The sequence below is a fragment of the Trachypithecus francoisi genome, unplaced genomic scaffold (assembly GCF_009764315.1).
Source record: "Trachypithecus francoisi isolate TF-2019V2 unplaced genomic scaffold, Tfra_2.0 Contig01579, whole genome shotgun sequence".
Classification (NCBI taxonomy): domain Eukaryota; kingdom Metazoa; phylum Chordata; class Mammalia; order Primates; family Cercopithecidae; genus Trachypithecus; species Trachypithecus francoisi.
In genome coordinates, this window is record NW_022681442.1 from 16,325,613 (window position 1) to 16,349,375 (window position 23,763).

Genomic DNA, 23,763 nt, shown 5'->3' on the forward strand with positions numbered 1-23,763 from the left:
GCAGGGTACTCTTTCACTTAATTCATATAAAACTTCACTTAAAGTCACCTTGCTACTCTAATAAGTGACCCTGTACCTTTACTTATTCTGATTGGTTTAAAAATCCGATGAAGCTGAAGACACTCTACATCAGCTAAGCAATTACCATTACATTCTAATTATAGCTGTACATTTCCAATACATTTATCTAGGTGATTTAAAATTAAATATTTTTAAAAATTTAAAAATATATATTTTTATGTTTTTCTAATTTTGCATATCCATGCAAATTGCATTAATATATTACTATTATATTACTATTCCAAAACAAATATTGCTCACATAAGCCCGTAAGCACACAAACAAAAATTTGGGGTGGGGGAGATATAAATGTACAACATAGTTTTAAACTAGTAACTTGTACTTCGTTTTAAGACTACTTGTTCATGAGGAAAATTACCTATCTTCATTTAGTTTTATGTTCTAACCTCTCTAAATCTATGAAAACATGCAATAGGTGAAAGAAAAGAAGCTGCTAACAAACAAATTATATAAATTGACACAGTCAATTCCTTTAGAAAGAGTTAAAATTATGTTTAAGTACCGCTAAGAACTGAATTCCCCCATTCAAATCATATTTGACACATAAATGAAATACTATAGTCAAATAATTTATTTGGAAAATACATTCTCAAAGACAGGTGAAAAAGTAATCAACTCTTGATTTAACGCTTTAGTAATTATTATTACATCTACTAGGTTATGTTTGTGAAGCAACAAATGATTTTAAAATGAGACTCTCAAAATAATACAAACCCTATGACACCAGTCTTCGTTATACATACATATTGTTCATTGTAATAAAATTATATAAAGGTATTACTAAAAATAATAGGTCTTTATAATAGATACAGCTAGTCTCTGAGAGCTCTCTGAAAGTGATAAAAAGAATAGGTCTGGGCTGGGTGCAGTAGCTCACGCTTGTAATCCCAGCACTTTGGGAGGCGGAGGTGGGCGGATCATGAGGTCAAGAGATCGAGACCATCCTGGCCAACACAATGAAACCTCATCTCTACTAAAAATACAAAAAAAATCAGGTGGGCATGGTGGCACACGCCTGTAGTCCCAGCTACTCGGGAGGCTGGGGCAGGAGAATCGCTTGAACCCGGGAGGAGGGGGTTGCAGTGAGCCAAGATCACACCACTGCACTCCAGCCTGGTGAAAAGCAAGACTCCATCTCAAAAAACAAACAAACAAAAAAGAACAGATCTGTTTGGTTTTTTTGTTTACAAATATTTTAAAAACAATAAATAAAAGAGAGTTTCTACTTATTGTATAATACACCAGGAAATTTGGACCAACTGAAGTCTAGTAAAATGACAAATCATATAAAAACAAAAAAATCAGCTTGAAGGCCTGCCCAGGCATTGAGGCCACTTACTCTATTGGCATTTGCTGATTTCAAGGCTGGAGGTAAGACTTGAGGGGCTAAAAAAAAAACTGCGTGGTAAGGATTTCAAGGATTTCACAGAGTGAGGGAAACAACAAGTGAAACCCAGGACCTTCATGTTGAACTGAGATTTCAATGGTTGGAAGTAAAAGCAAAGTACCTAAAGTTAGGCCCTCCAAAGGACTGCACTGCAGCTGAGCTATGAATCACCCCAATATCTGAGTTTGGATTGAGTTGAATATGGATTGCTAGTGTCCCCAGGTAGTCGCTGCAAGAATATAATCTTTCTAGGCCTCAAATTATTACTATATATGATTTTCCAAACACAACATCCAACACACAATTGTCCAGCATACAGTAAAAAAAAATAACACTTCTCCATTCCAATCCATTCTCCACATTCTAAAAAGTCTTGCCTACAGAATCAAAGTCCAACTTCTTTAGTGTGGTGTACAAGAAAGCAGTATTACAGGGATTAAGGGATTAGGAGCTACAATTACATAACCTAGATTCATTTTCTGACTTACTAGATAGGCAACCTTTGGGCCACTCACAGAAAATCCGTGTCTCAATTCTGCATTTGTAAAATTGCAATATTAATACCTACCTAAAGGTTATTTTGACGATTAAATAAACGAATGCTTACAAAGAACTCCTGCACATTGTCTGGCACAAAATGAGCACTATACTGATTGTTGTTTTGGAGGAATGTGACTCCTACGTATCCTTCACATTTCCTACAATAAAGTTACTCAAAACTTTTTACTATTGCACTAAAATATAATGCTCTTTAATGTGTCTATACCTTTGTATATATGCTTTTCTCTCTCTAGAATGTCCTACCTGACCCCCATATTTCATTCTTTTACTCATGATGAAAGTCAACATGAAGGATTATTTATTTTGAAATTATATAGTACTCTTTCATAACCTGACTGTAACATTAACTAGGCTGTGTGAAAAATCTGTTTACATACCCCTACTAATGCATGACTACTGCATACTAAAGAATTGGCTGGCTTTTGTCCCCAGTTCTTGGGATATAACCTCTAAATTCTTGAAATTTCCTGAGTGATAGGAGCGTCTTCCTATTTACGGTGAGCCCTGATAATTTATGCTAATGAGGTGACTCATGGTGGGCCCCTAATTAATTTAAGGTAAAGATATAATTGAGAATAGGGGATGGCCACTCCAGAAACACTAACCATGTGATTGAAGTGTTGGCGCCATATGGTATTAGCCTAACTTCCCAAGAGAGAAGGGGATGGGAGGGGCTAGAGATTTGAGTTCAGTCTCATGGCCAATGATTCAATCACTCATGGGTACATAATGAAACTTCAATAAAACTCTGGACACCTGAAGCTCAGATGAGCTTCCTTGTTGGTGATACATGTTGATGTGCTGGGTGGCTAACACATTCTGAGGACCCAGAAGCTTTGCATTTATGATCTTCCCAGACCTCACTCTATGCATCTCTTTATTTGGCTGGCTCTGATTTCTATCCTTTATGATAAAACTATAGTCATAAGTGTAGAACTTTCCTGAGTGCTATGATAATTCTAGTCAATTATCAAAATTTTTGGAGAGAGTAGGAACCCCTAAATATGTAGCCAGATGGTCAGAGTAGGTGGGGACCACCAAGCTTGCAGCTATTGTCTGAAATGACAGTAGTGTTATAGAGCAGCAGTCCCCAACCTTTTTGGAACCAGTGACCAGTTTCATGGAAGACAAAATTTCCACAGACCAGGGGGAGGACGATTTTGGGATGATTCAAGCACACTACGTTTATTATGTACTCTATTTCTATTATTATTACATTGTAATATGTAATGAAATAATTATACAACCCACCATAATGTAGAATCAGTGGAAGCCCTGAGCTTGATTTCCTGCAACTAGATGATCCCATCTGGGGGTGATGGGAGACAGTGACAGATCATCAGGCATTAGATCCTCACAAGGAATGAGCAACCTAGATCCCTCACATGCACAGTTCACAATAGGGCCTGTACTCCTACGAGAATCTGATGCCGCTGCTGATCTGACAGGAGGCGGAGCTCAGGCAGTAATGCAAGCAATGAGGGCAGCTGTAAATAAAGATGAAGCTTTGCTCACTTGCCCGCCACTCACTTCCTACTGTGTAGTCCAGTTCCTAACAGGCCAAGGACTGGTAAGGGGATCTGGGGTGGAGAGGAGACCCTTGTTGTAGTGGACTGTGCTCTTAACCTGGAAATCTGTTCTAGCCCAACTGCAGGTAGTTGGTATCTAAAGTCACTGCAATAGCTATGCCTTCTTCCTTACTATGTACTCTAAGCCTGTGACAGTCTCTGGAATTAAGTGTTGAGTAATAAATATTTATACAATTGAAATAATTCAAACATATTAGATTCTGAATTCTTAGCAAGATGAAGTACAAACAGCATACGCTTTTAAATCAGGAGATTGAAATTCAAGTCCTAATCCTAGCTCTACCATCTATTAGAAGCAAATAACTTCTCTGAATGTCAATTTTCTCAACTGTAAAATGGGGATAATAGTATTGAGTACTTCCCCAACACGATCTTTGTGAGGATTAGATGACATTTAAACTGCCTAGCCTAGTGCTTAACATCAAGTGGATATTCAATATCAATAAACATGAGTTTTCCATTTCCCTTAGGAGGGTTAACAAGAACACTTGCTAATGAGAAATCACCAATTCCATCTTCACAGCCATATACTAAATCCCACCTGCTAATTATCTTCCTTTAGTAACAAGAAAGTGTTGGTAAGAATGCTAATGGATGAGTATTAATACAAAGTAATTAGAATTACTAGATAAACAAATGAACAGGCACACACCTAAATGATGGTCGGCCAACGGTATCATAAAAATAGAGTTAAGATAGCAAAGTGATGTTTAAATTGCTAAAAATAAATGTATGAACTGAGGATCAAATTTAATTGTTACAATAAATTGTCTTACAACCTAATTATTTGCAAGGCTCCACTCTATTTTCTCTCTATTGTCCTTAGATGAAGGACTACTTATGGCTATCCCTTTTCTAATGTTCAAACAACTCAAAAATTTAAGCAATAGCAATATCACAGAATAAGTACCTAAGCTCCTAAGGAAATACAAGTCCTTGCATTTTTGTCCAAAATAATAATTCACATTCCTGATAAAACAGAACAAAATAAAATGTATTAGAATGGAATGAAATAGAACATTTGCCACATGAAAACTAAAAAGAAAAACTGGAAAGAAAAAATTTTGAAGGGACCAATAAGCTTTTATCCATACTTAAATTTTCAACAATGACAGAACATATAAGAGATATTGTATAAATAGCAGAAGTAAATAATATGAGTAACTTATCAACAATCATGTTAAATTGTATACAAAATCTGTACTACATGTTCATAATATTTTCTGTGTCTGTTTTCTCCTATTCATGAAATTTTTTATAATAATGTAAACATACATGATTTTTAAATTGATACAATGCTATAATTTTAAAATTAATAATCTGCCATACTACTAACAATAAAATATTTTGAAGCAAACAAAATTCTCATATTTTGAGAATTGATAGAAACTCCATCTTTATTAACCATTGCACAAAGCATAACTTAACTCTTAAGCAGAATTTAAAATTTTACCATTTCACTAAAATAAAAAGACAACTATAAAAAAAAAAAAACTTGTCTATTCATTTGTCAGCTAGAATTCACTCTAATATATCCAAATAGATAGTTCTGAAAACATATTCAATCCACTTTAAAAGAATAAACTAAATACAATGAGAATAAAAAATATTTAGAAAGAAATCTGTATTTCCAATATAGTACTTATCTGTTATATCAATATTTACATAATTATTACCTAAATTGACAGTTACAGCAAATAACAAAGTATTATAATCATCTGTGAAATGTAACTATCAATACCTTTACTAAATTTATTTTGCAGTACATATCAATATATATTTAAAGTTAAGGAACTATACAGTTACTTTTCTGCAACTGATTATATATAATTACTCACCTAAGTACAGCTATTAAAGGTGCATATATTGAATCTCCATCATAAACATACATATGATCCCAGCTACATTCTGTAGCAAAATGATTGAATCTCAATCTTAACACTGCATTTGGACTGAAAATGAATATGAAATATTTTTAAAATTAAAATATACAAAGCACAGAGTGAATAAATACATAATATTTATTATATAAGATACAAAGCACAGAGTGAAGAAACTTTAGATAGGCTATTTTATTAGAAATCTGTTTATAGATAATTTTGCTATAAATCCTTATATCATCAGGGTGAAAGATTGATAAGCCATCATATCTAATTTGTACAAATAAAATGTAACTTTCAAAATCTATTAACAGGACATATGTATGTATCATTATTTTCTTAAAATGTAGTCAATAAAAAATGTTCAGCCAAGTGCAGTGGCTCTCGCCTGTAATCCCAGCACTTTAGGAGGCCGACGCAGGTGGATCACGAGGTCAGGAGATCAAGACCATCCTGGCCAACATGGTAAACCTGCCTCTACTGAAAATACAAAAATTAGCTGGGCATGGCAGCACATGCCAGAAGTCCCAGCTACTCGGGAGGCTGAGGCAGGAGAACTGTTTGAACTCAGGAGGCAGAGGCTGCAGTGAGCCGAGATCACAACCCTGCACTCCAGCTTGGGTAACAGAGTGAGACTCTGTCTCAAAAAAAAAAAAAACTTCTATGTCTTGATTTAAGGTAGAGGTTACATAGAACTGTATACATCACTGAAACCTTGTGGAACTGTACACTTAAAATGGGTGCATTTTGTTGTATGCAGATGGTACTTAAACAAAGTTGATTTTTAAAAATCAACACTCAAGAAGCCACTATTCTTATTTTTACAGAACCCTTAAATGGAGGCACTAAAAAAGTATTTAAATTTTAATCAAAATTGTCAATGTGATATAATGTTGACAAATAAAATGTAACTATAGGTGCACAGCAGAGAATGAACAGCGTTTAAGTTAGAAAAATTTAAATAAAAAATTTTCCAAATATACTTTTTAGAAATTATAAAACAGTTCAAAATAATTCATATCTATTCTTTTATGCTCCACTCACAATACACTTAGATAGATTCTGTTTCAAGCCCTAATTACTGAAAATACCTCTAAATGAATAATTAACTCTCTCTTCTACAAAATGTTCTTTTAAAAATACTCTTAGAACTAAAATGCTAAATTATATGAATAGCATAGCTCAGGATGAAATATTTTTATAATTTCTATGAAGTCTTCAAATTTCATAACAAGATGTTCAAAATAAACCCAAAAAATGCCTACTGAATTTAATACCATAGTAGCATAACTCAAAAACAAAATATATATAAAAATTAAACTATTGTCACAAGTGAAGAGGTAGTGTAATTTACATTAAATGTGATGTCTAGAAGTTGTAAATGTTATCTAATAATAAACAAATAAACTAAATGACAAAGTAATTATACTTTAATGCTTTGACATTAATATGATCACCTTTATCATTTAAGAATAAAATACATTAATTTGACCCAGACTATATACTTACTAGCCTTCAATGAGCCATGTACATTTAGTTTTATATTTATAGTTAATTGGGCCATCTGTTAAATATCCAGAAGGTTCTGTTAACCTGGAAGAGAAAACAAAATAATGAAAATAATTACCTTAAACTAACTGTAAGACAGATAGCAGGATAAGAAAATCTAAAAGTCATTAAGCCAAAGGAACAGGACATAACAATTTTCAAAAAGGAGGATTTATTTACAACTTTGGAAAATTTCAAAGTGCTGTATTTTTCTCTGCATCTCAAAAGATACTTATTTTGGATTTCTTTAAACTTTAATATATCATGACCATTTCAATTTACGAAGCGAAAAAAGACATGAAAGACTGAACATGGTACTGAAGGATTCAATGTTGATGCAAAATAGAATAAGTTAAACTTCATCTGCACAAAAATTAGGTTGAACAGCGTTGGTGGTATAGTGGTGAGCATAGCTGCCTTCCAAAAATTAGGTTGAGGCAGAAGAAAGAAGATCAAATACAAATCTACAGAATAGATAAACAGTACACATATGTTCCACTTTGGGGAATTACTACGTAAGCTATATTTTTCTTCATGCACTGGTATTGCTAAAATAGGTGTCACCAAACTTTAAAAAGAGTTCTGCTATAAATATATTTTTTATTATAATTTTCTCCTGTCTACGTTACATCTAGTCCAAGAACTCAATTTTTAAAACAGGACAAATAAAAAAAATTGTATCTTCTATTTTATGCATAAAAAGAAAAAGATATTTGGAAAAACTCTCTATTTTCAGAAATTAAAAATATTTAAAACAAAAATCTCAATTCTATTTCATTTTGTTTTTCTTACTTCCAGCCCAATTATTTTATCAAGAGACCATATTTTAAGCAATTAAAATGTCTTCCCATTTAACATTTATATACTATACTTATATATGCATATACACACACATCACAACTAATCAGTTTTTACATATTCACATAAACATAGATACACACACACACATATATATCAGGGCCATTATCAACTTTTAGATAAAATTAAATGTGCCTTATAGTATAGAGCCTTAAATACATTAGGGGGGAAAAACTTTAATTTACCTAAATCAGTGTTGACAGAAATGTCAGTCAATGTTAATGTCATCTGCAAGTCTTTCATAATCCCTGCAAATTACTTCAGTAATAAAGTAGCTAATTGATGCTTAGAAAATCTTTGAGGAGCAACAAACAAATTCCTATATTCTCAAATAAATGTAATAATAACGAGCATTTTCTACATGTCAGGTACCACTATAAACACACAATGTGTTGTCCCATTTAAGAATCTCAAAAACCCTATAAGATAGTAAGTAATTAATAACTCCATATTATAGATGAGAAGTCTGAAGCACATTTAAGTAACAAGTTAAATAACTTGCCCTGATTTTTCACTTCCAATAATATTAATACCAAGTGCAGGAATTCAGAAAAACTCTCCACTGAAGACAACTTAAAAAGTTAAAGGACAATTTTAAAATCTTACAAGTAACAAAATGATAAAATGTACGAAGCCAAGATCCAGAAGTTGCAAATTCTTTAAGAGGAGGTAGGCATTCAGAGATGCTTTTGTTCTGAGAGATTTGCTTATTTAGAAGAAACTGCCAAAAGGTTGAGAGTGCACTTGGTAGCCTCAAGGAGAGAAGAGGACAAAAGTTGGAAGCAACAACCCACAAAACATAGGGGCTCAAAGAAACAACAGGGCACTTTGACTTGGGACATAATGACTTGCTATTAAAAAATGGTATACCAGACGTGAACCAGCCTTTACCTCAACTATCAGTTAGCTATGAGTCATCTGAGCAACAGAAAATTCCCAAGTCTTAAAATCGGCTTATGGTGCTGCTAGAACTGCCAATATGCCAAGTATCCTAACAGAAGATACATGATACTCTCCAAAGAAAGATAGCATTATCCTGAGCCTCAAATTATTTCTATTAGTAATTTTGAAATAAAATGTCTAGCATAATAAAAGACAATTAAGCATATGAAACTACGACAAGAAAACACTGAGGAAACTCTCCAGGATATTGGACTGGGCAAAGATTTCTTGAGGAATAACCCACAAGCACAGACCACCAAAGCAAAAATGGACAAATGGGATCACATCAAGTTAAAAAGCTTCTGTACAGCAAAGGAAACAGCAACATGAAGAGACAACCCACGGAATGGAAGAAAATATTTACAGACTATCCATCTGACAAAGGATTAATAACCAGAATATATAGGGTGCTCAAAACAACTCAACAGGAAAAAAAACCCAACAATCCAATTTTAAAAATGGTCTAAAGGTTTGAATAGACATTTCTCAAAAGAAGACATACAAATTTCCAACACATGTATGAAAAGGTGCTCAACATTACTGATCATCACAGAAATGAAAAGCAACACTACAATGAGATATCATCTGACTCCAGTTAAAATGGCTTATATCCAAAAGACGGGTAATAAGAAATGCTGGCAGCCGGGCGCGGTGGCTCAAGCCTGTAATCCCAGCACTCTGGGAGGCCGAGACGGGCGGATCACGAGGTCAGGAGATCGAGACCATCCTGGCTAACACGATGAAACCCTGTCTCTACTAAAAAATACAAAAAACTAGCCGGGCGAGGTGGCAGGCGCCCGTAGTCCCAGCTACTCAGGAGGCTGAGGCAGGAGAATGGCATAAACCCGGGAGGCGGAGCTTGCAGTGAGCTGAGATCCTGCCACTGCATTCCAGCCCAGGCGACAGAGCGAGACTCTGTCTCAAAAAAAAAAAAGAAAAAGAAAAAGAAAAAAAACAAAGAAATGCTGGCGAGGATATGGAGAAAAGGGAACCCTCTTATACTGTTGGTGGGAATGTAAATTAGTAGTACAACCACTATGGAGAATACTTTGGAGGTTCCTCATAAAAGTAAAAATTTAGCTAACATACAATTCAGCAATCCACTTTTGGGTATATACTCAAAAGAAAGGAAATCAATATAGTGAAATATCTGCACTCCCATGTTTGTTGTAGCTCTGTTCACAATAGTCAAGATTTGGAAGCAACCTGTGGGTCCATCAACAGATGAACAGATAAAGAAATGTGGTACATATACACAACGAATTACTATTCAGTCATAAAAATAGTGTGATTCGGTCATTTGCAACAAATTGGATGGAACTAGATGTCATTATCTTTCGTGAAATAAGCCAGGCACAGAAAGAAAAACATTGTATGTTCTCACTGATTTGTGGGATCTAAAAGCGAAACAATCGAATCCATGGAGATACACAGTAGGAAGATGATTGTCACAGGCTGGGAAGGGTAGTGGTAAAGTAAGGAGGAGGTAGGGATGGTTAAGGGGTACAAAAAAAATAGAATGAATGAATGAATAAGACTAGTATTTGAAAGCTCAACAGGATGACTATAGTCAATAATAATTTAATCGTACATTTTAAAATAACTGATAGTATAATTGGATTATTTGTAACACAAAGGATAAATGCTTGAGATAAATACCCTATCTTCCATGATGTGATCATTATGCGTTGCATGACTGTACCAAAATATCCCACATACCCCATAAACATATACACCTACTCTGTACCCACAAAAATTAAAAATACATATCCCCCCTCCTCCAAAGAAACATATATTGTAGGAGTTACCACAGTAATCCTTATCTCCCTCTTATAAGAAGTGATGTGAAGGAACTGTTATGCCTCCCCACCTAAGCTAAACAATAGGAGTACCTGAAAACTACACTCCCTGTCCCATCCTATTCAACTTCAGTAGTACAATTTCCCAAACTTAAAAGGAAACTACTCACCACAATCCCCGAATTCCTCATCCTTAGCACTAAAGATCCCACCAAGAGCCGACCTTTTCCTCCACTTACTACAAAAAGGTTTCCTCTTTGCCAATTCCAGTCCACTGGAAGCATGGGAGGATGTCACCAATCAAGATAAATGGAAAATTCCTTCTCACCACCAAAAGATATGTGTAAAGGGGAAAATCTCCTGCTACTTCTGTAATAAAGAACAATTATCCTTCTGCAGTTTCATGATCTCTTCTTAAACTCCAAGAACCTTCACCTGCATGCCACTTGGGCAAAGCATTCCCATTACATACGTTGGACCTCTTCACAATCTAGAACTGTCCTTCTAAAATTCAGAGGTCTTGCACTCCAGGACCATACTCTAACCATAAACATCTAGTTTTCTATCTACTTTTTTTACTTCTTACTCCTAATACCCTTAACATTCCAATTGTGTGGCGCTCTCCAGAAATTAGGCAGCACATAGTTCAACTCCCTACAAAAAGTAAAACAGGCTCTTACATAACTACTATTTCTAATATTATTTCTAAAATGTATTCCAAGTTTCAAACAACTGTTCTAAAACTTTCTATCATTCCTCTTGAACTGAGAACCATATTGACTTATTCATCTAGACCAGTACTACATAAACTACTAGCCTACTGTCTGTTTGTGTAAATGAAGTTGTATTGGAACACAACTACACTAGTTTGTTTAAATATTATCTAAGATTGCTAACACACAAGGACAGAGTTTAGTATTGGCAACAGAGACCATCTGGCCAACAACGCCTAAAATATCTACTATCTGGCCCTTTACAGAAAAAGTTTGCCAATCACTTGTCTAGATGCCTGCCACATATCCATATGCCTTGTCAATATTTCTTTCTAGCTGAAAGTGCCTAATGCAGAGTCCTTAATTAAAAGCATGCTGGGCTGTTTATAACACAAGGTTTGCCATTAATAAATGCAGGAAAACCAGCACAAATATTAGACAGTACTAAAATTAAATCTAGTGGGATGTTGTTGTCTATCCTGACTATGGATATATAATTTGACACATTATAAAAATAAGAAAGCGTGACAGTTTTAATATTACAAAATCTCTGAAACAATAAATCCTGTTTATCACAGAATATAGGTTTAGTCCTGGCATAACCAGCCTACAAGGAATAGTCAGATCCACTCAGGGATAGTCTTTATGCAGGGCGGCTTTCGTAAGCCTTTTTCACACAAAAATCTTTTTTAAAACAGGCTTTCTAGTTAAAATACTATTTATCAGCTTATTATTTCCTTTTTATTTTTTATTTCATCTTTATTGACAAATAATAATTGTATATATTCATGGGGTAAAATGTGATGCTTCAATACATGTATACATTGCAGATTGAGCAGATCAAGCTAATTAACATACCCATCACCTCACGTACATATTTTTTGCAGTAAAAATCTTTAAAATCCACTCTATTAGCAATGTAGTATATGAAATATACAATGCATAATTAGTAACATTAGTCATTTCATTGTACAATAGAACAACAGAATAATAGAATACTTATTCTTCCTAATTGAAACTCTGCACCCTTTGACCAATATTTTTCCTTTCCCTGCCCAACCAACCACCACCCGCAGCTTCTGGTAACCACCATTCTACTCTCTACTTCGAGTGATTCACATTTTTGGATTCCACATTTAAGTGAGATCAGGTGATAATTGTCTTTCTAAGCCTAGCTTATTTTGCATAGCCTAATGGCCTCTAGTTTCATTTATGTTGTCACAAATGACAGGATTTTTGTCCCTTTATAGGCTGAATACTATTTCATTATGTATATATACCTCTTTTTTTAATCCATTGATCCCTTGGTGGGCACTTAGGTTGTTTCCCAATATTGGCTATTATGAATAATGCTGCAATGAACATGTGAACACAAACATCTCTCCAATATACTGATCTCAATTCCTTTGGATATATACCCAGACTGCTGGATCATATGGTAATTCTATTTTCAGTTTTTTGACGAACCTCCATACTGTTTTTCAAAATGGTTGTACTAATTTACTTCCTGCCAACAGTGTACAAGAGTTCCCTTTTTGCCATATCCTCACCAACACTTGTTATCTTTCATCTTTTTTATAAGAGCCATTTTAAGAGGTATGAGATGACATCCCATTGTGGTTTTGATCTGCATTTCCCTGATGATCAATAATGTTGAGCATTTTTTCATATATGTGTTGGCCTTTTGTATGTTTTCTTTTGAAAAATGTCTATTCAGATTCTTTGCCCATGTTTAAATAGGATAATTTGTTTTCTTGCTATTGATTTGAGTTCCTTTTATGTCTTGGGTATGAGTCCCTTATCTGATGTATGATTTGCAAATATTTTCTCTCAATGTGTGGGTTGTCTCTTCACTCTGTTATTTCCTGTGGTGTATAGAAGTTTTTTGATTCAATACCATTTGTCTATTTTTGCTTTTGCTGCCTGTGCTTTTGGAATCATGCAAGAAGTCATTGCTCAGACCAAAGTAATAGCTTTTCTCCTATACTTCCTTCTAGTAGTTTTAGTTTCAGATCTTCCATTTAAATCTTTAATCCATTTTGAGTTGATTCTTGTATAAGGGATAAGGGTTCAATTTCATTCTTGTACATTTGGATACCTAGTTTTTTAGAATCATTTATTGACAAGACTGTCCTTTCCCCAATGTGTATTCCTCGAGCCTCTGCTGAAAATCAGTGGACTGTAGATGTATGAATTTATTTCTGGGCTCTCTATCCTATTCCATTGGACAATTTGTCTGTTTTTATGTAGGTATCACGCCGTTTTAATAACTATGAGATGACTTTAAAAGTTCATGAAAAAAATAGATAAAAATAAAAAATATAAACTTTATTTCTCAACATAAGTTCCATCAAAGTCAATGAGCTTTTGTAAGCAATGATACCAGTCATTTAGTCCATCCCTAAGGAGCTGAAGGTCCTGTGAATTTAACCATGTCAATCCAGTCTTGTTTACATTATTAACTGAAGAAAAACAGGTACCCTGAGAAAACATTTTAAGATTAGTGTATTAGCGTCCATTTTCATGCTGCTGATAAAGACATACCCGAGACTGGGCAATTTACAAAAGAAAGAGGTTTAATGGACTTACAGTTACACATGGCTGGGGAGGACTCACAATCATGGTGGAAGGCAAGGATAAGCAAGTCATGTCTTACATGGATGGCAGCAGGCAGAGAGAGCTTGTGCAGGGGAACTCCTCTTTATAAAACCATCAGATCTCATGAGACTTATTCACTATCATGAGAACAACATGGGAAAGACTTGGCCCATGATTCAATTACCTCCCACCAGATCCCTCCCACAACACGTGGGAATTCAAGATGAGATTTGGGTGGGGACACAGCCAAACCACAATCATGGGGCCAAGTCTACTTTTGCTTTGATTGAACCCCTTGTACCTCCTGGTAGCCATTGCTTTGATTGTGCTTTGTCTTCAGAATTGTAGTGGTAAAGTCATGTTTCACCTATTACAATTCTTCAAAGAAATACTTCAGGATCTTGATCCCACTTGTTTATAATTTCCACTAAAACCTCTGCTCTTACCTGTAACTAATCTGGTCCGAGTGGTTTTGGCACCCATAGAGTAGAAACTTTGGTCAACTTTAATTTGCATTCAGAATTAAGTTGAATTAATTGAGATGTCTACGGTGTTGGCTATTGTTTCTGCTGTCAAACATCAGTCCTCTTCAATTAGAGAATGAACAAGATGATTTTTTCCTCACAAACTGATGTGAATAGTCTGCCGCTGCAGGCTTCATCTTCAACATCATATCATCCCTTCTTAAAATGAGTTACCCATTTGTAAACTGCTGATTTCTTTTGGGCACTGTCCTCATAAACTTTTCACAAAGCATCAATAATTTCACCTTCTTCCACCCAAGCTTCACCATAAATTTGATGTTTGCTCTCGCTTCACTTTTCGCAGAATTTATGTTGCTCTGACAGGGGCTCTTTTCAAACCAATGTCTTATCCTCCTTAGTGTCTCAAACTTGATCCCATTGTTACAACAATTTGGTATGAGTTTATTTTGGTGCAAAAAAAAATTTGAAATCCATGCAGATTTTTCATAATACACATTTTCCATTAACTTTTTAAAGGCAAATCAGGTAGTGTAATGCCTCTAGCTTTGTTATTTTTGCTCAACACTGCTTTAGCTATTTGGGGTCTTTTGTGGTTTCAAACAAATTATAGGATTTTTTTTCTATTTCTATTTTGATAGGATTGCACAGAATCTGTGTATCACTTTGGGTAATGTAGACATTTTAACAATATTCTTTCACTTCATGAATACACAAAGTGTCTATTTGTGTCATCTTCAATTTCTTTCATTAATGTTTTCTAGTTTTCTACATATAGATCTTTTACCTCTTTGGTTAAACTTATCGTAAGGTTTTGTTTGTTTGTTTGTTTTGATGCTACTGTAAATGGGACTGTTTTTCCTAACTTCTTTATCAGATCATTCACTGAATAGTCATTCAGACTATTCTAGGCACAGGAAATGCATTCTGACTACTATCTTCCACTACTGTTGTCCTACCCGCAATACAGACCAGCAGTTGCCTAACTTGGCCCATAAATGAGTGGATAATTTAATTTTGAGGTGAAGTATTAGCCCATTATGGCCACACAAGAAAATCATGTTCTCCAATTCAGTATTGATATAGCTGACATTTTAACCATTATCTATCTGATTTTGAGGCCTAATTCTCAACTGCTATGGTTTGAATACATGAATCCTCCAAACCTTACACTGAAATTTGATCCCCAATGTCAGAGGTGAGGCCTACCCAGAAGTGTTTGAATCATGCAGGCAGATCCTTCATGAATGGCTTGGTGCCATCTTAACAGTAAAGAGTGAGCTCTCGCTCTACTAGTTCCTGAGAGAGTTGGTTATTAAAAAGAGCCTGGCCCCTCCCACCCCTTGCTTCCTCTCCTGCCATATGATCTCTGCAGACACCAGTTCCCATTTGCTTTATGCCATGAGTAGACGCAGCCTCAGCCCTGCAATACAAGCAGATGCCGGTGCCATACTTCTTGTACATGCTGAGGAATCATGAGCCAAACGAATCTCTTTTCTTTATACATGATCCAGTATCCAGCCTCAAGTATTCCTTCATAGCAATACAAATGGACTAAAACATCAGCTGATTCTGAGCTCTATAATTCTAACTAGGATATTTCCAAATAAGATTCCAGCTCATTAATACATTTTTCCTCAACATTTCCTTAAGCTACTGAGATAACTATACAACTCGAACATTTTTTAATCATGGAGTACTTCTCTTGCACATGGTAATCATTATTTTCAAATTAATCTACTATCTAATGATAAAATCAATCTCTTCCCCTTTTGGCTAAACTGCATCACATCTACTGATCATTTCATAACGTTATGCTATCTGTAAAACATTTCTCCTATTCCCTTTTTGGCTCAAATGGTAAACTGGAAGTATACTGTGCATCAAATAGGGTCAAATAAATCAGATATCTAAAATGCCAGAGCATCTTTCTTTCATGGATCCAGACAGCAATTAGTAACCTTATGCCAAACATTTTGAGCATTAATTCTAATCATTCATGGCAGACCAAAGAAACCAAAGACAGGTACACAAGGTGTTATAAAAAGCTTAAATTAATAAATCACAATCACCTTGTATTATTACTGTTAAAGATAATAAAACTCAATTGACCATCACATTTAAATAATTAATTTTCTGGTTAACTTAATATCATTGACTGAAATTCAGCCAGAATAACTTTTCTCAATGATTTGCTGCTAAATATGCCCCTAAATTTGTTTTTACTGCTGGTAACAAATTACCAAAAACATAGAAATCTAAAAGAACATCCATTTGTTATCTCACAGTTCTATACGACACAGTTCTATAGAAGTCCCTACAGACTCAGATGGGTGTTAGCTGAGCTAGGCTCTTATCCAGAGGCTCCAGAAAAGCATCCACTTCCAGGCTTATTCACAGCTGGTAGAATTCAGTTCCTTCCAGTTGTATGAATGAGGTCCCAACTTTCTTGCCAGTTGCTGACCAGGGGTTGCTCTCAGCACCAAGTGGCCACTTTCTCTAGTACTTTCAGGTATGGCTCCCTCCATCTTCAAACCAGCATTAGCATGTCAAATCCAGTTTACGCTTTGAGTCTTTAGCTTCCTCTTCTGCTAGCACCCAGGGGAAACACTCTGCTTTTAAAGGGCTCATGTGATTAGAGTAAGAAAACCCAGATAATCTCCCTTTTGACAAATGACATAACATAATCATAACAGTAATACCAGGGATAAAAGTCAAAAGGGCCATCTTAAAGTTTTCCCTACCTCAGTTTATTTCCACATTTTTGGAAATTATAATATGCTCTGATAACCGAGGATGGTAAAATACTGATATAATAATGATGTTATAATAAAACATCATTATAAAAATTCATTTTATACATCTAAAGTATAGATTAGTTTGATTTTATACTGACTATATAAGATACCCTGGAAATTATTTTTTAACAAGTCATAGATACCAATTTGTTTATATAATTTGGCTCTTCAGCCTAAAATTAGGTAATGGTGATGGCTGTACCACTCTCTGAATATGCTAAACATAAGTGAACTGTACATCTTTAAAAAGTGAATATGGTGAGGTGTAAATTGTAACTCAGTAAAGCTCTAATTGTTTTTTGAAAAGTGAGCTAGGTCATGTGTGCTGAACCAAAACAAGTTGATTGCCTCCTAAAACAGAATATTTAATTATGAATCAGAGTCTCTGCTATGGTTTGAATGTGTCTCCCCCAAAAAAGTGTTGAAAACTTAATCCCCAATGCAACAGTGTGGGGATGTGGGGATAAATGAGAGGTGACTAGGCCATAAGGGCATAGCCCTCATGAATGGATTAATGCCCTTTGTTATTGTAGGACTTAATTCCTTATAAAAGGGAATTAAAATCCCTTATAAAAGGGAACCCCCTCTTGCCCTCCTCTCTTTCTCTCTTCACCCTCTCTTTGCTCTTCTGTCATGAAATGATGCAATGAGAAAGCTCTTGCCAAATTCTGGCCCCTCAATCTTGGACTTCCCAAGAGAATCATAAGCCAATAAATTTTTATTCATTATAAATCACTAGGTCTCAAGTATTCTGTTATAGCAGCACAAAACTGAGTAAGACAAAAAACTGATATTGAAGCATAGAACGTCGCTTTATCAAATATCTGAAAATAGGGAAGCCACTTTGAAATTCAGTAATAAGTAGAGGCTGGGAGACTTTGGAGAAAAAGGCTAGAAAAAGCTTGTATTGCCATGAAAAGAACATTAAGGATGATTCTGATGAGGGCTCAGAAGAGAACTTCAGGGAAAGTCTAAAACTTCGTAGAGATTACATTAGTGCTTGTGATCAGAATATTGGTAGAAATGAGGAGAGTAAAGGCAATTCTGCGGCGACCTCAGACAGAAATGAGGAAAGAGATATTGCAAACTGGAGTAACAGCCATCCTTGATATGAAGCAGCAAATAACTTAGCTGAATTGTGCCCATATCTGAGTGCTTCATGGAAGGCAGAATTTAAGAGCAATAAGCTAGTATAATGGAAGTTAGAAAGGAATTACTTAGATAACAAGGGCATGGGAGTCCTTTGTAAGGCTTTCCTTTTCAATGAAAAGCAGCCCCAAATCATTTTCTAACAAGGAGCAGCCTGCAAGCTGGGAACTTGCATGGGTGAATGCTGACAGGAACTAAGGACTAGACATTTTCAAAATGGCGGCTCCATCCTCTCTTCTCTGCCAGCCACGTGTATTGTAAGGAGCAGACAAGATGGCCCTGATCAGCTGCAAAATCCATTTGCATGAGAAGATTTGGGTGGGGCAACCAGCCTTCCCCATGCACTAAGTAAACGTCATACCTGATAGAACCAATCTGTGACCCCTACATAAATCAGACACCACCTCCTCAAACTGGACTATAAAACTCAGCACATTTGCCACCAGCCAGTCCTTTCCGATCAGAGACCCCTCCCTTTATAAAGAAAGCTGTTTCTCTTTCTCTTCTCTTCTATCAATTAAACCTCTACTCCTAAACCCCTTGTATGTGTCCATGCCCTAAATTTTCCTGGTCCATGATGATGAACCCCAGGGTATATACCCCAGACAACGTAACCGCTTCACTAAGATATCTGGTGGAAGAAATTTCTAAGCAAAATATTGAAAGAGCTGCGTGGCTACTTTTAACTGCATATAGTAAAGATGCGAGAGGGTAGAATGATTTAAAAACAAAACATTATTATTAAAAGGGAAGCAGAAAGTACAGATTTGGAAAAGTCATAGTTTGCATATGTAAAGAAAAAAGCAAAGCATGCAAGGGTGTGGCCAAGCAACCCTTGCATAAAGGGATTAGCATGGATAAAAGGAAGTCAAGTGCTAGTCATCAAGATAGAAAGAGATCTTGAAGGCATTTCAGAGGTCTTCTGGGCTGCCCCTTCCATCTAGGATCCTGAGATCAAAGTTTCCAGAAAGGCATCTATGGGACCTCTGCATTCACTGCTCTGTGCTGCCTCAAGTGTCTGCTCCCTGCATTCTGGCACAGCTCCCCTTAGCCTCCCCAGTCAGTGCTCAAGCAAACCAAGGTGTGTCTCTGGCTGCAGCTCTGGAAACTATAGGAAATAAGCCTTGGTGGTTTCCATCCATGTGGTGCCAATTCTGCAGGTGCACAGACTGCACAAGTTGTAGAGGTGTGGCTACCTCAATGTAGATTTGAAACGATGCTACAGCAACAGAGTCATCATAAAGTACTTGCTAGAGCAATGCCTAATAGGGCCATGGGAGCAGGGCTGCCTCTGAGACCTCAGAACTAGAGTCACCCATGTGGAGCCTCAGACTAGAAGAGCGGCAGGCATGAGCCTCCAACCCATGAAAGCTGCTATGTAGGCTCAACCCAGCAAAGCCTAAGGGCTGGGCTGCCTGAGGTCTTGGGGGCCCAATCCTCATCCCAGTGTGCTCAGAAGGTGAAATATGAAGTCAAAAAAGATTATTCTCTAGCTTTCAGATTTAACATTGTTTGTTCTGTTGGGTTCTGGACTTATTTGGGGTCTGTTACTCCTTTTTTTTCTTTTGGAACAGGAATGTATATCCTATACCTGTCTCACCATTGTACTTTGGAAGTAGGCAACTTGTTTTGATTTCACAGGCTCACAGCTGGAAGGGAATTTTCCCCAGGATGAATTGTGTCTTGAGTCTCACCCATATCTGATTTAGAAGAGATCCTACACTTCGGACTTTTGAGTTGGTGCTGGACTGAGTTAAGACTCTGGATTAGTGTTGAGAGGTGGCACATAATGGGAGGTGACTAGACCATGAGGGCATTAACGCTGCGACCCCAAGAGTGAGTTCATTATCAGGGGAATGGGTTCCTTATAAAAGGATGAGATTTGAATGCTTTTGCCTACCCCTTGACCCTCTATTTACCCTCTGCCACAAGATGATACAGCAAGAAAGCCCTTACAAGATGTCAGCCTCTTGATCTTAGATTTCCCAGCCTCCAGAATCAGGAGCCAATATATCTCTATTAATTATAAATTACCAAGTGTATTAGTCCATTTTCACACTGCTGATATAGACACACCCAAAACTGGAAAGAACAGGAGATTTAACCAGACTTACAGTTCCACATGGCTGGGGAGGCCTCAGAATCATGGTGGGAGGCAAAAGGCACTTTTTACATGGTGGCAGCAAGAGAAAAATGAGGAAGAAGCAAAAGTAGAAACCCCTGATAAACCCATCAGGTCTTGTGAGACTTATTCACTATCACGAGACTACCACATGAAAGACCAGTCCCCATGATTCAATTACCTCCCGCTGGGTAATTCCTTCACATAACACATCGGAATTCTAGGAGATAGAATTCAAATTGAGATTTGAAAGGGAACACAGCCAAACCATATCATTCTGCCCCTGGCCCCTCCAAATCTCATATCCTCACATTTCAAAACAAATGATGCTTTCCCAAAGTCTTAACTCATTTCAGCATCTCCAAGGTCTCATCTGAAACAAGGCAAGTTTTTTCCATCTATGAGCCTGTAAAATCAAAAGCAAGCTAGTTACTTCCTAGATACAATGGGGATATAGGTATTGGATAAATACAGCCATTCCAAATGGGAGAAATTGGCCAAAACAAAGGGGTTACAGGGCCCATGCAATAGGGTAGTCAAATTTTAAAGCCCCAAAATGATCTCCTCTGATTCCAGGTCTCACATCTAGGTCACGCTGATGCAAGAGGTGGGTTCCCAAGTTCTTGGGCAGCTCCGACCCTGTGGCTTTGCAGAGTACAGCCTCATCCTGACTGCTTTCATAGGCTGGCATTGAACATCTGCGGCTTTTCCAGGCACACAGTGCAAACTGTAGGTGCATTTACGGTTCTGGGGTCTGCAGGACAGTGGCCCTCTTCTCACAGCTCCACTAGGCGATGTTCCAGTAGGGACTCTGTGTGGGGGTTCCAACCCCACATTTCCCTTCCACACTGACCTACAGAGGTTCTCCATGAGAGTCCCACCCCTGAAGCAAACTTTTACCTGGACATCCAGGCGTTTCCACACATCTTCTGAAATGTAGACAGAGGTTCCCAAACCTCAATTCTTGACTCCTGTGCACTCACAGGCTCAACATCACGTGGAAGCTGCCAAGGCTTGGGGCTTGCACCCTCTGAAGCCACAGCCTGAACTACACCTTGGCCCCTTTCAGTCATAGTTAGAGCAGCTGGGACACAGGACACCAAGTCCCTAGGCTGCATACAGCATAGGAACCCTAGGCCCAGCCCACAAAACCATTTTCTCCTCCTATGCCTCAAGGCCTGTGATGAGAGGGGCTGCCCTGAAGGCCTCTGACATGCCCTGGGGACATTTTCCCCATTGTCTTGGGAATTAATATTTGGCTTCTCACTACTCATGCAAATTTCTGCAGCTGGCTTAAATCTCTCCTCAGAAAATGGGATTTTCTTTTCTATCTCATTGTCAAGCTGCACATTTTCCAAACTTTTATGCTCTGTTTCCCTTTTAGAATGGAATGCCTTTAACAGCACCCAAGTCACATCTTGAATGCTTTGCTGCTTAGAAATTTATTCTACCAGATACCTTAAATCATCTCTCTGAAGTTCAAAGTTCCACAAATCTCTAGGCAGGGGAAAAATCAAAGAAATTGAAGAAGACACCAGAAAAATGGAATATTTCATGCTCATGGATTGGAAGAATCAATATTGTTAAAATGTCCATACTAGCCAAAGCAATCTACAGATTCAATGCAATCCATATCAAAATGCCAATGACATTTTTCACAGAAATAGAAAAAAAAAATCCTGGCCGGGCGCAGTGGCTGAAGCCTGTAATCCCAGCACTTTGGGAGGCCAAGACAGGCGGATCACGAGGTCAGAAGATCGAGACCATCCTGGCTAACCCAGTGAAACCCCGTCTCTACTAAAAAATACAAAAAACTAGCCAGGCGAGGTGCCGGGCGCCTGTAGTCCCAGCTACTTGGGAGGCTGAGGCAGGAGAATGGCGTAAACCCGGGAGGCGGAGCTTGCAGTGAGCTGAGATCCAGCCACTGCACTCCAACCTGGGCAACAAAGCGAGACTCCATCTCAAAAAAAAAAAAAAAAATCCGAAAATTTATGCAGAACCAAAAAGACCCAGAATAGCCAAAGCCATTCTGAGCAAAAACAACAATACTGGAACTATCATTTTACCTGACTTTAAATTATACCACAGAGCTATAGTAACCAAAGCAGCATGGTACTGGCATTAAAAAAAAAAAAAAGACACACAGAACAATTACAGAATAGGGAACCCAGAATAAATACATACTTACAATGAACTTATTTTTGACAAAGGTATCAAGCACATATACTGGGGAAGTAACAGTCTCCTCAATAAATTATGCTGGGAATACTGGATATCTATATGAAGAATAATGAAGCTGGACCCCTATCTCTCACCATATACAATAAACAATTAAAGACTTAGAAATCTGAGACCTCAAACTATGAAACTACTACAACATTGGGAAAACTCTCCAGGACACCTGGAGACTAGGCAAAGATTTATTGAGTAATACCCCACAAGCACAGGCAACCAAAGCAAAAAGGGATAAATGGGATCACATCGAGTTAAAATGTTTCTGCACAGCAAAGGAAACACTCAACAACATGAAGAGACAATCCACAGAAGGGAAGAAAATATTTGCAAACTATCATTCTGACAAGGGATTAATAACCAGAATATATAATAAGCTCAAACAACACTATAAGAAAAAAAATCTAGTAATCCAATTCAAAAATATGCAAAAGATCTGAATAGACATTTCTCAAAAGAAGACATACCAATGTCAAAAAGTATATAAAAAGTGCTCAGCATCACTGATCATCAGAGAAATGAAAATCAAAACTACAATGAGATATCATCTCACTCCAGTTAAATAGCTCATATCCAAAAGGCAGGCAAAAACAAATGCTGGCAAGGATATAGAGAAAAGGGAACCCTCTTACACTATCGGTGGGAAGGTAAATCAGTGTAACTACTATGGAGAGCAGTTTGCAGGTTCCTCAAAAAATTTAAAATAGAGCTACCACATGATTCAGCAATCCCACTGCTAAGTATATACCTAAAAGAAAGGAAATCAGTATATTGAAGAGACAGCTGTACTTCAATGTTTGCTGCAGCTGTATTCACAACAGTCAAAATTTGGAAGCAACCTAAGTGTCCATCAACAAATGAATGGATAAATAAAATGTGGTACATATACACAAGGGAGTACTATTCAGCCATAAAAAAGAATGATATCCTGTCATTCACAACAACATGGATGGAAGTGGAGGTCATTATATTATGTGAAATAAGCCAGGCACAGAAAGACAAAGATTGCATGTTCTCGGTTATT

The 23,763-nt window shown here is 36.8% G+C and overlaps 1 protein-coding gene across 1 annotated transcript in view; it reads right to left on the reverse strand.

The window, feature by feature from the left end:
* Positions 1–23,763, reverse strand: part of ATRNL1 (attractin like 1) — an 852,984-nt gene that overhangs the window by 818,757 nt on the left and 10,464 nt on the right. Inside the window, exons 2-3 of the mRNA XM_033181738.1 lie at positions 7,008–7,091; positions 5,457–5,570 (exon numbers count right to left, since the gene is read on the reverse strand). Coding sequence (XP_033037629.1) covers positions 5,457–5,570; positions 7,008–7,091 — 198 coding nt within the window. The remainder of the gene's footprint in view (positions 1–5,456; positions 5,571–7,007; positions 7,092–23,763) is intronic.